The following is a 16,842-nucleotide window of genomic DNA, read 5'->3' on the forward strand; positions in this document are numbered from 1 at the left end:
TCAGAAGTCGGTAATAATCGCCGATGATCGTAGGGATCTGGAACGCGTCGGTAAAATAGGAACACTCCCGTTTTATCCCCTGACATCTTTCTGCAACAGTCCATTTTACAAGTGTGTGTGCTTAGTGACCTGGCTTTTGAGTGAAGGCGAGGCTGGAGATGAGTTCGTTCTGATACAAGCCTCAAAAGGCAAACTAGTTACGGCACTGACGGCAAACGTGAGATTCGCGTTGTTGTTTTCTTGCACTAGCAAAAATGAGCGCATAGATGAGAATAATTCTGGCTTTTGATGCTAACGCAAAACTAATCAATTTTGCTAAGAAACTGAAAACAGCGGCTGCAGGTGGATGTTATGAGTTTGTAAAAATTAAATGAAATGCAGGTCAATGATAGAAAAGCTCCTTATGATCCCAAGTTTCCCTGCATATGACTTGACTATTATAATACGTAACCTATAAAATGTACACTGTAAGCTACTGTACCTCCCTTAGGTAGATGTTAACCTCCTGTAGGTGGATGTTATGAGTTGGTTATAAATGAAATGACACTCAGGTCGGTAATAAATGAAATGACACTCAGGTCAACGATTAGAAAAGCCCCTGCAAGATTGTAAGTTTTAACGCTTGCAAATAAGCTTTCTATGTGTACGATTGTGCCAGTATAACACATGTATACGATACAAACGTGGTGCTATAAAACGTACCTCCCTTAGGTAGACGTTAACCACCCGTGGGTGGATGTTACTTGAGCAAATCTTGACTGTTTTCAAAGTTCCACTTTTCTTCCCCAAATCGAGCGTAAAATCCTTGAGATGTTTAGACGCCGAGAAACGAATTATTCTAAACTCTGTATTCTACCATAACGAGACCTAACAAAAGATCGAAGTCTTTATTTGACTGACGTCGTCTGCCATTACTACTAAAGGAGAGTGCATGCAGGTCAATTTCCGGTATAATCGGATCTCGGATCGTGGCTGCTCCGAGGAATAATCCGATGACGTCACCTCCCTTAAGCCGTCGTATCCGCCTTTCCGACCTATGAATTGAAGGATAAACATGGTCACGTGGTCAGTTCGGACGTTTACCCTCTCTCTCTAATATAAATATCACAGTCATTTAGTTTTGACAAGACAGAATACAAGCACGTTAAAGCTTGGAAACAGCCCAGGTGAACAGACAATAAATCAAATCTTTCCTTTTATTTTTAGAAATGGTCGGTTACAAGAGTGAAAAACGAAAGAGTTCAGTATTCGGATGTAAATTCCTGAAAATGAGGGAAGTTGTTTGCCGGAATGTAAATAATAATGAATGTCTCGTCGTTGCGTCATGCTTTGCATGTATAATCAAAGAAAGATAATTCTTGTTTTTGCTCGTCCTTTTTATCTAACGTTGACTCACTGGATCAGTAATTCGTCGTAGTCGTGACTCATTCGATACTGAGTTTATTTCAGAGCCAACAGTTCAACGCTGTCGAGATGAAATTCATTTTTATTTTCGTTGCCCTGGTTTGTGCCAACTTCTTCCTCGGGATTGCAGGAAATACAAGTGCAAACAAAGTAAGATTGTAACTGATTTGCATTTCCTAGTTCAGTGTTTCTGAATGTGTGTCAGTGCCTTCGGTCTACGCTTGCGACTACTTTAAAAGGATACTGGCCATCCATGACCAAGCTTTCTACTTCTGTAAGACGGAACATAACTTAAACTAGCCACCCAGAGTTGAAGTAGCGTCCTCTAGCAATAAGAAACGTTTTCTTCAACAAAAAAAGCATGGTATAATCGCTGTCCAAATTTACATTTATCTGACTCATCAGTAAACACAATTTTAACTTAACTGACCCAGCATAAGAAGTTTACAGTTACAGTAAGCCAAGAGCATGCTGCTGCTGCTCCGTCTGGTAAATATTTCCCTGCTGCGAAAACTCTCGATTCACAAGCGTGTGAAATTTCCACAGTGCCTGCTTGTCTTTGTCCCTCTTTGTCTGTGTGGTGTGGCGTCAAACCCGATAAAATAAGGGAATATCAACTTTGTTGACGATCTCACGCCTTTTCAGTTCAAATAATTCAAAGAAAATTGCTGCGTTTTTTCTTCTCCGTCAAGCTACGCAGTTTCATGGCAAAATAAGTTTCTCGAACAATTCGTTGTTGTTTTTCTGCAGGCATGTGCATCATCGTGTAATCCTATCAACATCAATGTTCACGGAAACGGAGCCGTCATAAAGGTATGCTAAATTTATTTAATAATAGGGTGTCTAATTCGGTCTGTTCTTCCTTTATGTTTCCAAACGAATTGAATAACGGAAGATTGCTTGCTTTATTATACATGCAACACAGACAATAAATTCAGCATGTAAGACCTGGGTTTAGATTCGATCAAAGGACTTTTTCGGGGAATTACTTTCAAGAAAGGCTTATTTAATTATTGGAGGGAACTGACTTCGTTTTGGTTGGGTTTAACGATAAGGGTAGATTGAAGCGCTGAGCTAACTGCTCCAACCCTTTCCCCCCATTTACAAATACAGGATGGCTTAGAGCGGTTTTCAATTGAGTGTCGAAAGTAATTTCGCGTTTGCTTTTGTTTGGCATTACCGCGCTCTATGATTGGTTGGCAAAGTTCGCGCCTTTTCCCCAACCAATCAGAAGTTAAACCAAGACCAATCGTGACTTGCTCGCACGCGTTTCCCGCGCTTTCCGCCGGTGGCGTGTATTTGCTTCGAGTTCCGGTCGATTCGTTGCGCTGCTTACACCTGTTGTGATTGGTCAGAGGAATCTCTTTGGGGCGACACTCAATTGAAAGCTGTCTTATCATCAGGATTTTATTTAGGGGACTTAAATTCGGGAAGGCCTATATTTGACATTTAACGTTATTAATAATTGTTGAAATTGTGTGTGTTAGCATTTTGGTTGTTTACTATTCAAATTTTTCCTAGCTGGTTTCAGTAGGTTAGAGATGACAACAATGTGAACGACAAGTAATTAGCACATGTTTTTCTAAATAAGGACAATCACGAAAGTGATCAGTGATCGAAGTCTGTTTTGATTGGTTTTCTGTTGGAGTAATAACCGAACGTCAATCATGCTATGATAATATAGTTTTGGTTTTACGAAAAGTCGATTCACTTCAGGGTGTGTTTTCAGTTAGACTACATGTGGAAAGTGAAGATATGTGGAAAAAGGAATAAAGTTGATTTATATGAAAAATACTTAGCAGACTAATGGTCTCGTTTCCAACATAATAATTAAAATGTATAATTCGATACTCACAACTGATATTTCTAGGGTGTAAAGGGCGAGAAAGGAGAAGCCGGCGATAAAGGCGACAAAGGGACCTCTTGTAAATGCAGTCTGCAGGTGAGGTTAGAGCATGAACGCAATTTTAGCGTTCGCTGTAAGACTTCCTTCCAAGCCGGCTCGCTAACTAGTAAGCAGATTTCACTTACGTTTCTAATATTGAAAACTGAATAGGTGAATTGAAGAGGTAGATGTAATGTCTGGTATAAATATAGACTTGCCTAGAGTCGAATTCTTATGGCGCCGATACTGATCGACCAGTGATGAAGTCGGAAGAAAAGAGTTGCAGCAGTTCACTGCGGAGAAATTTTTCATGTTTTCCCTTTAACTTGAGTTACGCCTATGTTAAAACTTTTAGTCTCAGGTCTTATGTTGTACGCTTTCCACTAAAATCTACAGGATCCTAGGAAGCCATCTGCCCACATCGAGCCTGTAAATAGGCTGGTGACGACCTATCGTGGAAACCAAGGTATCCCTCCTATTCATTTATCAGTGCATTGCTCAGGAACATATGTTTATGTGAAAGGAATATGTTGCATGTTTTAAGCCCGGTGAATGAATCATAGACACAGGAATACTCGAAAATCCGAGTTCTCCTAACAGGAGCAAATCATATAACCTTCCGATGCTAGTTCGGATGCTCTACCACTGAGCTACAGGAGACTTGTGGGAGCTAAGGCCATTAAAATAAGTTCTCGCGACAAAATTCCTGCACAGTAGTGCTAGGATTTGAATGTCGATAAGTGATTCATGTAAAAAAAAAAAATGTAATGTTACAACTTGATAGGATCGACTCCTGTTGGGTAACTCGTGATCTGATTTTCTTTTTCTCGAGAATGGCGCTGTCACTGACTGAAAAATGCGTCTGTCATGATATGTCGAATCAATACCGAATGGCATATTAGAAGGGGCGGGTAAAGACATAATCACTTTTGAAGATTTTTCAATGTTGAATAACATAACGCAGAACTATTCTAAACGTTAATAAATTTTATAAGTTTTTTAAAAGTTATAAATTTTCTTTCAGTGATCAAAGACTGGAATCTCAGCCACCCAAACAGCCATCTCTTAGGCGGCATGACTTACAAAGACGGCAAACTGACCGTGCCCATCCCTGGACGATACTACATCTACGCACAAATTTTTTTCGTTAAACATAGAATGCCGATCATGATTACTGTGAACAACAAGCGAATAATCGTAATTCGACCGCCATCAACGGGAAACAATTTAATTACTTTGCACTCGAGCGGGGTATTCAACCTAAGGGCTGGTGACGTCATCACGGTGCTTCCGGATGGTTACACAACCACAATTTACATGTCACCTAATCACTCTTACTTTGGCGCGTTTTTAATCTGAGCGCGTCATTTATTGGCAATGCAACGGCACCACAACCTCAAGAATAAAGGTTAACTTATGTATCGGTCAATTCCAAGCGCGATCATCCCCCCCCCCGGGCAACCCCCGGGCATTTGACCCCTGTTCGGCTCCACATAGTGGGGCATTTGACGCGAATAGAAACCCGACCCATCGGGCATTTCACCTATCGAAAAAATGCTGGTCAGCGGTCGCATAAATTGTCGGAATGCTTTATTCACAGCCAGAATTTACTCGTATATTTTGCGTCAAACAGTTTTTATGTAGTATAAAGCCATTTAATACTACCATAGAGAAGCGTTCCAACAAATATTGTTTTTGGCATGGCGGGGTTACATATTGCCCTTCGCTTCTCATTTTCAGTGGTATGTCCAAGTTCCCTCAAGCTTCGTTCTCCCTTTGCTCGGCGTTCGAAGATCGACTTGTTGGCATGTCTAGGTTTCATAACATAGTGTTTTTTATCATTGTTCTTGTTATCACACGTATTAGCAAACTTCATGTACATTTAATATAAAAGAAAAGCGAGTATCGTTAAACTCTCTGTTAGTTGAGTTTCATATGTGATGCATTAAATTTAATAATAAATTGTTTTAAATTTATTACTGTATGAATTTCGTTGATTTTTATATAAACAGAGCTAGCGAATACAAAAAAAAAAAAAAAAAAAACCAACACGATGACTTTTCAGCCCCAACCAGTGGGGCATTTGACCAAGAAATCGGCCCATATAGAGGGGAATTTGATCAGGCGTTTTTAAAAAAGTCAAATGCCCGGGGGTTTGCCCGGGGGTTTGCCCGGGAGGGGGGATGATCGCTTTTGGAATTGACCCAGACATTATAGGAGTTTATTTTGGGGATTTCATTGTATTGTGCTTGCAACAAATAGTCTTAGCTCTCTAAATGCGTGGCTGTAATACTTATATTCTCATATTGAAATTAAATAAAGGAGGATGGTGCCAGAGCTTTGTGTATATATACTGTCTGTTAGACAAAAGCTTGATCAAAAGAGCTCAGTGAGATAAGAACAACTATAATCTTTCACTTTTAAACAGCTTCATGCGATCCCTGTGCAAAGTTTGCATATAAATACTGGTAAAATTGACTCTAAACTACATAAAATAGAGACAAATAAAGTATATTTTTAAATACTGTTGCGTGACATACCCTCTTTAAATCGTGCGGGCCTAAAAGCCATGCTCCGTTGTCAGGATTCTTTCCTGTCATACAACCAAGTTTCTGTTTCTTTTGGTAAACACACAAACAGGGACACACGTATAAAATACTCATTAAGGTTTTGCTTTGAAACAGGAAGTTTTACAGTCAATCCAGGTCACGCGTGAACAGTAATTCCAAGAATGAAATGAACATTCGAATTTCTCTTTGTAATGTCCGACGTGTGAATGAAATGTTGGACATCTCTCTGGAAATCGTTCCGAAAAAGACGCATTAACTGAAAAAAAGATTCAAAATACTTGGGAAACAATTGTTATTCTTGAAATATTCAATTTTGCAATGTAAAGAAAAAGTCATAGCTTTATACTGTCAATAAGCTAGGGAAATTTATACGGGAACTCTGAAATCTTGAAAACTGACATGTAAATTTTAAAACTCCGTTCAAATTTCAAAAATATCGTTCACGCGTGACCTGGGTTGACTGTAATTAAGCAGCCAGGCCAAAACACAAAAACAAACAGAATATCAGGTTTTTACTGGGATTGGGGGATAAATTCGGTATTTCAAACGATTTACAGAAAAAAACTTTAAGTTTACAATTGTGAAATCTCGTTTCACGAATTCTTCTTTTATTCACGTCACAAGTTTGTATATCGCTACGTTAGCCAAACAAATTCTAATCAATGTTTTTTTTTTAATCGCGCAGTAAATTAAGCTCGTTGTCAGCATTCTTTCCCGACAAACACCAAGTTTGAAACAGGGAGCTTTAATTAAGCAGCTAAGCAAAAACACGGAAAATTGGGTTTTTACTGGGACTGGGGGATAAATTTGGTATTTCAAACTATTTATTGAAACACTGCTATTTCATAAAAAGGGAATTTTTGTTTTGTTTACCACTTTTTATAAAGCTTGTTTATTATATGTGAAAAAGGAATTTCTGAGACGGTTAATACCTTTGGAACAGCGGATATTCAATCGAAACAAACCATTCTGTGCCCTGTATCGTAGTAATTTTACTTCGCAATTTCGCAGTCACGTCGCCGAATAGAATTCAAGTTCTGATAAATAAATAATTAATTTATCCCGATCTTTGAAACTTAAATTACGTTCTACGCAACCGGCTGAAATTCCACTTATTGGTCCTTTAGATACAAGGACAATTTTTGCGTCGAGTAAAGGTTGATCAAAACCTCAAGTTCTTTCATTATGCCGGGAATTTAAATTGCTCGAACAAGCTACCGTGGGTGGAAACTCTGAGCCAATATCCTAGCGCTTATCTACCATAGCAACTTTTGTAACAACTTTTGTAAAAAAGCCGCTCGAGAAAGCATCTTACCAGTAATAAATTTATTCTGTGTAGGACAAATTCATTCTTTTCGTGAACGTTTGAATAAGTTACTGATCTGGGGCCAGATACACCTACCCCTTCTAAGTTAAGCGATATCTTTAGTATCGTTTCGTAACAAAAACCCATTGTTAGTTAAACAATAGGCTTTTGTCTAGAACAATAGTTAAGATACATTTCAACTCAGGAAGGCTTCCTGAATCATACCCATGAATTTATAGAATGCCATCATAGTCGAAGAAGATTCTATTTTTTGTGATGGAGGGTTATGGCCAGTGCTTGCTGTTACTAAGGTATCTGAAGGATTGTGATCAGTCACACGGTTTCCTGCCTGTAATTAACCTCGGTTTCCTCTTTGTTGTCTAATGCCAAAACCACTATTACACCAAGACAATGAACGCCGGTATCCACGGAGTGGAACTCTTAACAGGAAAAGGATGCTAAAAAACAAGAAACGGAAGATGTGACGCAAGTCGTTCTCGCAAAGCGAGGTCTCAAAAACTTATCAAGTGAATCGCAATCCGAAATTCCTTTTTACTGCAAGTCATTGCAAATGTATTACAATTTGGGTCTGCCAGCAAGTTGTCCGGCTGACATTGAGGTTGAAAGGCGAAGGTATTATTGGAAACGCTGCATTTCTAGCTAGAAAAATGCGTAAGTCAAATAAACATTACAAAATGCGACATTACACTTGAATTATTAACGACGCTGGACATGCATGAAGGTCGTCGGGTACTTGTGTATAGTTTTAATTTTTTTATTGTTTTCTTTCGAATCAACTCCCGCTTATACAAGTAATAACATGCCAATCCACAAGCCTCTTCAAAGGTTGTCGAAGACTGAATCCTTTGAATATTCTTGTTCACATTAATTCAAGCGTTAAAGACTGCTGTGTGAACGTTTATATCTTCGTATAAAACTTACAAATGTCGCAAGTTTCACGGTCTAACCCAATCTCTGAAACTTGAATTACGTTCTACGCAGCGGGCTGAAATTCCAGTTATTGGTCCTTAACATACAAGGACAATTTTTGCGTCGAGTAAACGCTGATCAAAAACCCAATTCTTTCATTATGCCAGGAATTTAAATTTGTCGAACAAGCTACCGTTGGTGGAAACCCTGAGTCAATATCCAAGCGCTTATCTACCATAGCAACTTTTTTAACAAAGCCTTGTGAGAAAGCAACTTACCAGTAATGAATTCATTCTGTGTTCGACAAATTCATTGTTTTAGTAAAGGTTTGAATGAGTTACTGATCTGGGGCCACATTTACCTACTCCTAAGTTAATTTATATCTTTAGTATCGTTTCATAACAATAGGCTTCTGTTAGTTACAGAATAGGCTTTTGTCTAGAAAAATAGTTAAGATACATCTCAACTCAGGAAGGTTTCCTGAATCTTGTCCTTAAATTTCTGCCGGGAATGCCATCATAGTCATTTTAATAGTATAGATAGCCAAAAGCACGGCCCATCGTTCTGGAAAATTAACGCCAGCTTACTCGATGATGAAAATTTTGTCACATTGATAACCCAAAGTGTACCAATGTGGTTAGAAGAATTCGAGATGGTGACTGACAAAAGAGTAAGGTGGGATTTAATTAAGTACAGGATAACGCAGATGATTATAAAATATAGCAAAGAAAGGGCATGTGAGAGAAGGAAAAACTTATCTGACATTGAAACCTCTCTCAAAACACTGGAAGAAAACTGCAGTAGATGTCCGTCCTCTGAAAATGTAGAACAACTTGAAATCCTAAAAATGGAATATGATAGTATTTACGAAGATTTATCTAGGGGTGCAATTATTCGATCAAAGGCCACCTGGTACGAAAAAGGAGAAAAAAGTAATAGGTAGTTTTTGAATCTTGAATCTCATAACAAGGCTAAAAGCTCTGTTCAAAAGGTTTTTAGTAAGGAAGGTTTTTTAGTGGTAGACCCCAGAGAGGATCGAGAATTTTTACTCTAATTTATACCAAAAAGACGATCTTGACCGTTCGGAAAATTTGATTAACTCTTTTTTAAAAAAATTCACAAATACCGAAACTCTCGGTTGACGAGCGAAGGAAAGCTTACAATAGACGAATGTTTTAAGAGTCTTAATTCATTTGGGAACAACAAATCGCCAGGTAACGACGGGTTGACTGCTGAATTTTACAAGGCATTTTGGAACGTTGTGGGTGATCTAATGGTGTGTAGTCTTAATTATGCTTATGATCATGGCGAATTATCGAACACACAGAAGCAAGCTATTATAACATTACTAGAGAAAAAAGACAGGGACAAAAGAGACGTATCCAACTGGCGACCTATCTCCCTTATCAATGTCGATGTTAAAATAGGTTCGAAGGCTATTTTTTTGCAAAAAGATTGGAATCCGTCCTCCTAAGTACCATACATTTTAATCAATGCGCGTATATGTCAGGACTATTTTTGATGCCGTCAGAATAATTGACGATATCTTGGACTACACTGAAAAATCTTAAATTAATGGAAGAATAATTGCAATAGATTTTAAAAAAGCCTTTGATTTGGTGAGCAGGGAATTTTTGTTTCGTACTCTCTCTGCCTTTTTTTTTTTGGACCGTCATTTACTCAATGGATTCAGACGTTTTATAAAAACATTTCAAGCTGTGTTCTTAATAACGGCTTCTCCACCGCACCTTTTGAAATCCGACGAGGCGTTACACAGGGAGACCCGCTTTCACCCTATCTCTTTATTATCACTTTAGAGATTTTGGCTATCGCAACACGGCGCAATAAGAATATTCAAGGTATTATAGTGGATGAGGAAGAAATTAAACTAGGGATTTTTGCTGACGATTTAACAGCCTTTTTGAGGAATGACAAATCACTTACAGTCACTCTCGATCTGGTTGAAAACTTCGGAAAATGTTCAGGCCTTATAATCAATCACGAAAAGTCAGAAATAATGTTTATAGGCAATGCTATCTCCCTTTGCCTAACGACACTATGTTTAAGGGTATAAAGATCAAGAAATCTGTGAAGCGCTGAGGGGTACATTTCACTTACGATTACCGCCTTAAGCGAAAGCTTAATTTCGACGAGTTGATCAAATCCATTAAAGGAAAGTTAAAAGTTTGGAGGTGGAAGGATGTCACTATAATTGGCAAAATTCAAATTGTAAAACATTTATCATCCCAATCTTTTTGTATCGTGCTAGTCTGATTTGCTTAGATAAAGAATTTGTAAATGAGGTTAACAAAATAATATTTGAGTTCATTTGGAAAGGTAAAGACAAAGTGAAACGTTTGGCGCTTATTGGTGATATTGAAGATGGTGGACTCAAAGCTCCACATCTAGATTCCATAATTAAGGCTCAGAGAATACTCTGCTGTAAAAAATTGGCGAGTGATTATCGCAGCAGCTGGAAATCTATTCTTCTACACTTCCTAAGAACGGTCTTTGGTAAATTTGTTTTAAGTTGTAACTTTGATTTTAACCTGCTGCCCATTAAGCTTCCAACTTTTTATGAAGAATGGTTTAACCATTTCACAGAATGATCTGTGGCAAACCTTTCAAAATCCGACAAACTCGAGACTGCTGATATTGCTAGGATTGTTTTATGGAACAATAAATATATCTGCATCAATGTCAAGACTGTGTACAACAACAGACTAGTAACCAAATGTATAATTAGAGAAGGGGATTTAATTGTTGAAAACAACGAGCTCATTACGAAGTGTAAGTTAAGAGAGCTAAACGTATCCCCATTGGATGCATTCCAACTTGGTTCAGTGATGGATGCCCTTCCAGTAGCATGGCGTCAATCTTTAAAAACCTGCGAGTGCACTGGCACTGTTCCTTTTAACTTGCATGATCAGACTCAGTTGATTCTAAAAGGCAAAAAGGTCCTGCTGAGTAAAGCCGAGTCAAAGATCATTTACAAAGAACTTCGAAACAGAGTTATCATCCAACCAACTGCTCAGAGAAAATATATCGCTCAATTTGAAAACGATAACTCAAACTGGAAAAAGATTTACAGTCTTCCATTCCGTGTTACTCTGGATACCAAATCGCGCGTGTTTCAATATAAGCTTTTAAAGTGCCCCTGGGACGAAAATTTCATTTTCCATCTTTTTGCATTTTCGTGTAGAATATGACCTTCTTACTCATGTTACCAAATTTCAATCCTTTACGGCGATTGGGAGTATTTTTTTTAGCTTTTTATTCGAGATTTCACGGCCGCCATTACTTGGCCTTGTTCCGGAAGTTAAGGCTCAAATTACAGGAAGTGACGTCATTGGCTCAACACGAAAAATTCCACATGACTAATTTTCATATGGATTTTACTTCATAAACTGTATTCTGCTGTTATTTAGTTCGCAACAGCAGAATACAGTTTATGAAGTAGAGTCCATATGAAAATTAGTCATGTGGAATTTTTCGTGTTGAGCCAATGACGTCACTTCCTCTAATTTGAGCCTTAACGTCCGGAACAAGGCCAAGTAATGGCGGCCGTGAAATCTCGAATAAAAAGCTAAACAAAAAAATACTTCCAATCGCCGTAAAGGATTGAAATTTGGTAACATGAGTAAGAAGGTCATATTCTACACGAAAATGTAAAAAGATGGAAAATGAAATTTTCGTCCCAGGGGCTTGATATCTTACAACAAGCAATGCACTGAGAGCTGTACATTAAGCTATAGTTTAGGGGGATACCCAGTATGTACAACGAATAAGAAAATTTTCAATGCTTTTCTTCTTTTGTTTTGGACTTTTCTCCCTCTCGTATGTGACCTCCTCCATCTCGGTTGTATTTGTGTGAAATTTCACAACCAAAAGATCTTTGAAAGATCTATAAATTGAAGACATAAAATCATGCCCCCCTCCTATATGAGACTTTATTTACCACCCCTCAAACTTTTGGATTTTTTTTCGTTTGTACGTTAAGGGCCCAGTTGATATCTTACAACAAGCAATGCACTGAGAGTTGTACATGAAGCTATAGTTTAGGGGGATAACCAGTATGTACAATGAATAAGAAAATTTTCAATGTTTTTCTTCTTTCGTTTTGGACTTTTCTCACTCTCATATGTGACCTCCTCCATCTCTGTTGGTGTGATTTATGGCACACTCCAGAAAATACCTTTTAAATGGTATATCACATGTGGTCTCCCAGTTCATAGTTAGCGATTTAGAAGAATTCGCCATTTCCCTAGGACGAGAAAGGGTTAAACAGATGTATAGCTACGAATGCCTTTCTTATGTAAAATCGGTATTTTATCATTACCAGCTTAATCTTTTTTTTGGAGAAACTGATGAATCCCTGGAACATCTCTTTGCATCTTGCCACTATACTAGGGAGTTCTGGGCGGAAGTTATCAAGTGGTTTAGCGATGATAATATAAATATAAATCAGTTGTCAGATATTAACATAATGCTTGGTATTTTAGACTGTGGAGATTATTTATTTGTAAATCATATTTTGTTAATAGCAAAACGGCACATATATAATTGTAAAATTGTCGAAACCAGACCTAGCCTTAGGGTATTTATTGCAAGGGTTAAAGTAGTTTATCAGCTCGAAACTAAAATCGCTTAATCACGAAACAAATCACCAGACAACTAAGCTATTCATTTCAATAAATGGGGCAAGTACATCAGCAAACACCACGATTGATATTTGGTGCTCATAAAAAGAAACAAAATAATAATAATAATAATAATAATAATAATAATAACAGTAAATAATAATAAGCGTCGTGGTTCCCTTATTACTGTCCTTTGTAGATGTGTGTGTGTGTGTGTTCTGGACTAGTATCATTTTCATTTGTGAATTTGTACCTAATTAAAATAAAATGAAATAAAAACTATTAAAATACAAAAAAAAAAAATCATGGTTGAAGAAGATCCTATTTTTTGATGATGAAAAGTTGTGGCCAATGCTTGCTATAACTAAGGTATCTGAAGGGTTTGTGATCAGTCAAGGGTTTCCTGTAATAGATCTCGATTTCCTCTTTGTTGTCTAACGTCAAAACCGCTATTTCACCAAGACAATAAACGTATCCACGGAACAAGCAATCCAAAATATTGTGCGCCTTTTATTTTGAGGGTCATCAAAGTTCGACTTAGTCTAATTCAGTAAAAATACTAATGTTTTTTTTCCTGTTTGAGATAACATGCTCAACGCTGAATAATGACAATTTATGTATTTGATAGTTGATTGATGTGCAAAGCCACGGCTACAATTTCGAGTTTTTGCTTGAATGTTCATGCAATGCATACACCAATGAAAAATTTTGGCGACAAAGGCGACAAATCATCGCTGATACTAAGGAACCTCTTAACACTTTTATTCAATTCATTTTTAACTAAGTTTGCCTTCAATCACGTAAAGCGCTTTCGAATATTTATTATTATTATTATTCAGTTATTATTATTATTATTATTATTATTATTATTATTATTATTATTATTATTATTATTACTTCAATCTCTTTTTCGGTTGTTATTTTACAGGGAGGATGTCCTATCAACGTTAACGTTTACGGCAATGGGAACGTACAGGTAAAAATTATAAAGCCCATTGATTAACTCTTTACTCTATAGTGTCTTCTATTGTACCATAGTCTATTAAAGTAAAACCCTACAAAATCACAAAATGTTGATACTATCACATCAAATGAAACAGTTTTACTGAGGTATTTAATATTTATGTACTGTAACAGTTAACTAAAAATAAACAAAAGATAGGAATTCTTTAGCCGGTAGAACGTTCACAGAGTTGGTCGTTAACGAGTATTTCCTGGTCGAATTGGAATCTAGAAATGTCGGTTTGTGAGGAGGGACGAAAAGCGGAGAGCTCCTCGAATACGTATAACAACCTCCCCCTCCGCAATCTTAGACACAGTCCTTTTTACGTATATACAATCAGGGATTATATTAAGAACTTTTCAAGGTAATAAGCCCACCCGAAGACATTACGCCCAGAACTGTTACTCGGAATTTAGCGATAGCTTTTTACATCGAGAATTTAAACGCTAACTCGGCTGTCAGATTTGAAACCGCACCTACAATGATGTAGCAAAATAAATTTGAGCGAAAAGCTCGGGCTCCCGGAATCCAGCGCGCAAAAATACCTTTGCTGAAATATAGCAAGTGAAACATGGTTGAAAAATGATTCTTTGAATTCTGACATGTCAGAGCGCTATATCTTTTTGACTCGTCTTTTCTGTTGCAGGTTTCAAAAACCCCATCAGCTCACATCGAGGCTTCAAATAAAGGAGAGGTGACTTACCAAAAAGATCAAGGTTTGTATTTTTTTTCTTTTCTTAAGCTCCGGCGAAACTATTGCCGACATCATCCAACATTGTTGGACGATGTTGCACAGTGTTGAACAAGGTGGTCAAAACAAATGCAACATGTTTAATGCAGCAGTTGGACTCAAGAGTTTTGATCCAAAATCTATCCAGAAGCCTTAGAAATCAAACCCACGCCATATTGGTTTGCCTAAAAAATGGCGCGAGACCGTGCGACCCCCGCCTCGTACCATCTTCTCGCTTTTCTTTGTGTTATAGTTTCACATACTCCTTTGCCCCCCCCCCCCCCCTTTTTTTTTTCGATTTGAAGAGAGATCGCTTGTATTTAAGCTTTCGTCGCTGAGAGATTTAAAACTTTGATCGTTCGCCATACTATAGATTGAACTCTCACGCGGCAACGCGCGAAGCAAATATAAACCATAAATCGTCGCTATGGATACCCGCCAAGTCAGCTTAGTGGGCATGCGCGCGTTCAACAATGTTGGATACGGGAAGGATACGGTGGCCAAACGAATGCAACATTGTTGTTTACACCTGAGAACTAAAGAAATGTTGGACGATGTTGAAGACGATGTTTGATGGAAATCAAACTTCAGTTTAGCATCATGCAACATGGTGGCCAAACGAGTGCAAACATGTTGGATTCAACAATGTTTGGCCTGGACTTTATCATATGTCACAGGTCTTTTTCAGTAAAACTGGATCTTTCCCGGTTTAAGAAAAGCGCAGTCCTTGTAACAGTGAAGGAAATACTATAATTGTTGTCTTATAACACCTGCTGTTCTTTCGAATACGAAATGTACTTCAGTTTGTGAAGGTGCAATAGTAATGTCATTAGAATTTCCTAATTTTTTAAGCATTCTAAAGCGAAATTGAAATGCTGATCGTATCTGTGATAAATGTCCTTCGGTGAAACTTTGTTAAAAGTTCTTTGTGTAACCGAATGAGTCAAGACCTCGAATAAACATCGTGAATTAAAGAGGATTTAGTCCACTTGATGAAAACAAATCCCGAAAGGTAAAAAGGCACCTCTTGTTCGGCTTCCTCCAATTGCAAAGCCCCCTTTTAGATCCACACATGATCTCAAGTCTCTTTCTGAACCGTACTTTTGCCAGTGAAGAAGTCGAAACTAACCTAAATTTCGTCATTTTCGTTCTAGTTATCAAAGACTGGGATGTCAACAACGCAAACAGCCATCTTGCAGGCGGCATGAAATACCAAGACGGCAAACTGACTGTGCCCACCACTGGACGGTACTACATCTACGCACAAGTTTACTACCGTAACCATGGAAGAGTATATCTTTCAGTGAATCACAAAATTGTCACCATGTCCAGCCCCCAACACAGGGAAAGGACCATGGTACCCAGTTCGCCGGAGGGGTGTTCGAGCTGAAGGCCGGTGACTTCATCAAGTTAACGGGCGCATCTCCGCCTATCAACAAAATTTACATGTATTCCTTGCACACGTACTTTGGTGCGTATTTGATTTGAGCTGAGTTGTTGCATGACGACGGAAGCAACTGCACCATCATAATGTAAGGGATTATTAAGCTTGCGATGGCTTGACGTATTGCGTTAACGTCGTCACTGGGGACATTTTTCTTTTTAATCGTCATAGGTTTCTGCTTTGCTGTAATATTTAGTTTAATAGAGAAATAAAGAAGGATGGTGTCTGACTTTTGTAGATTGTTGACCGTGGATTGATCAAAGGGGTGGCGCAACTTTGAAATACAAATCTTTCCTTTTCTCAGCCACCTTTTTTCTGATTTCTTATTATCTCCCAAAGTCGTTGCCCCAGCCCCTCTCCTTACTTACGCATTTTACGAGTCAGTTTTCTTGATTCATGATATGTTATTACTAGCTACAAAGAATTACAACAAGCATTATCAATTTCCTTTGCAATTTTATTTTTCTAACAAAAAGACCCAAGCAGTTGCAGATTCAGACCTTCACATTCGTGGGTAGCCCGCTCTATTCCCATGCTATTTTTGTCAGTTTTGGTATTAAAAATTTAGCAAAAGTAACGAGGATTTTGCCTTCAACGGCAAATAAATAACAAATAAATATTGTTATGAAAAATCGCAAATGTAATAAATTGTTGCCAGCTTTCAAATTGATTTGTTATAATGGAGAGTTTAAATTTCCATTTTGAGTGATGGTTGAATGAATACGATATGCCTTATCACGGTTTTCGACGCCATTTATTTTTGACGAGTAGGCAAACACGTCTTGAAATAACAGTGTTTGTATGGAAATCCGATGTCAAATAATTTTCCTAAAACATCGCTTCTGAAAAATTCATGAATTGAAAACGTTTGGCACTAGGAAATTGGAGCGTCGTAGCTGTGTTAGAAAGCGTCCAGACGTGTTTTGAACT

General features: G+C 37.9%; 1 protein-coding gene across 1 annotated transcript; it reads left to right on the top strand.

Annotated features, from left to right (window-relative positions):
• Nucleotides 1–1,381: 1,381 nt before the first annotated feature.
• Nucleotides 1,382–15,858, top strand: LOC146478377 (uncharacterized). The gene is made up of 5 exons (XM_085111693.1): nt 1,382–1,554; nt 2,155–2,217; nt 3,275–3,346; nt 3,686–3,755; nt 15,623–15,858. Exons 1-5 carry the CDS (start codon nt 1,474–1,476, stop codon nt 15,856–15,858), a joined length of 522 nt encoding a protein of 173 aa, XP_084967819.1. The 5' UTR covers nt 1,382–1,473.
• Nucleotides 15,859–16,842: the final 984 nt, after the last annotated feature.

Source organism: Pavona decussata, unplaced genomic scaffold, assembly GCF_977016875.1.
Source record: "Pavona decussata unplaced genomic scaffold, jaPavDecu1.1 SCAFFOLD_64, whole genome shotgun sequence".
NCBI lineage: Eukaryota > Metazoa > Cnidaria > Anthozoa > Scleractinia > Agariciidae > Pavona > Pavona decussata.

Excerpts from the sequence above, each read along its gene's own strand:
- LOC146478377 (XM_085111693.1), top strand. The coding sequence starts at position 1,474 with ATGAAATTCATTTTTATTTTCGTTGCCCTGGTTTGTGCCAACTTCTTC. Across the intron at positions 1,555-2,154 it reads GAAATACAAGTGCAAACAAA|GCATGTGCATCATCGTGTAA; the intron begins GTAAGATTGTAA and ends GTTTTTCTGCAG. Across the intron at positions 3,347-3,685 it reads CTTGTAAATGCAGTCTGCAG|GATCCTAGGAAGCCATCTGC; the intron begins GTGAGGTTAGAG and ends TAAAATCTACAG.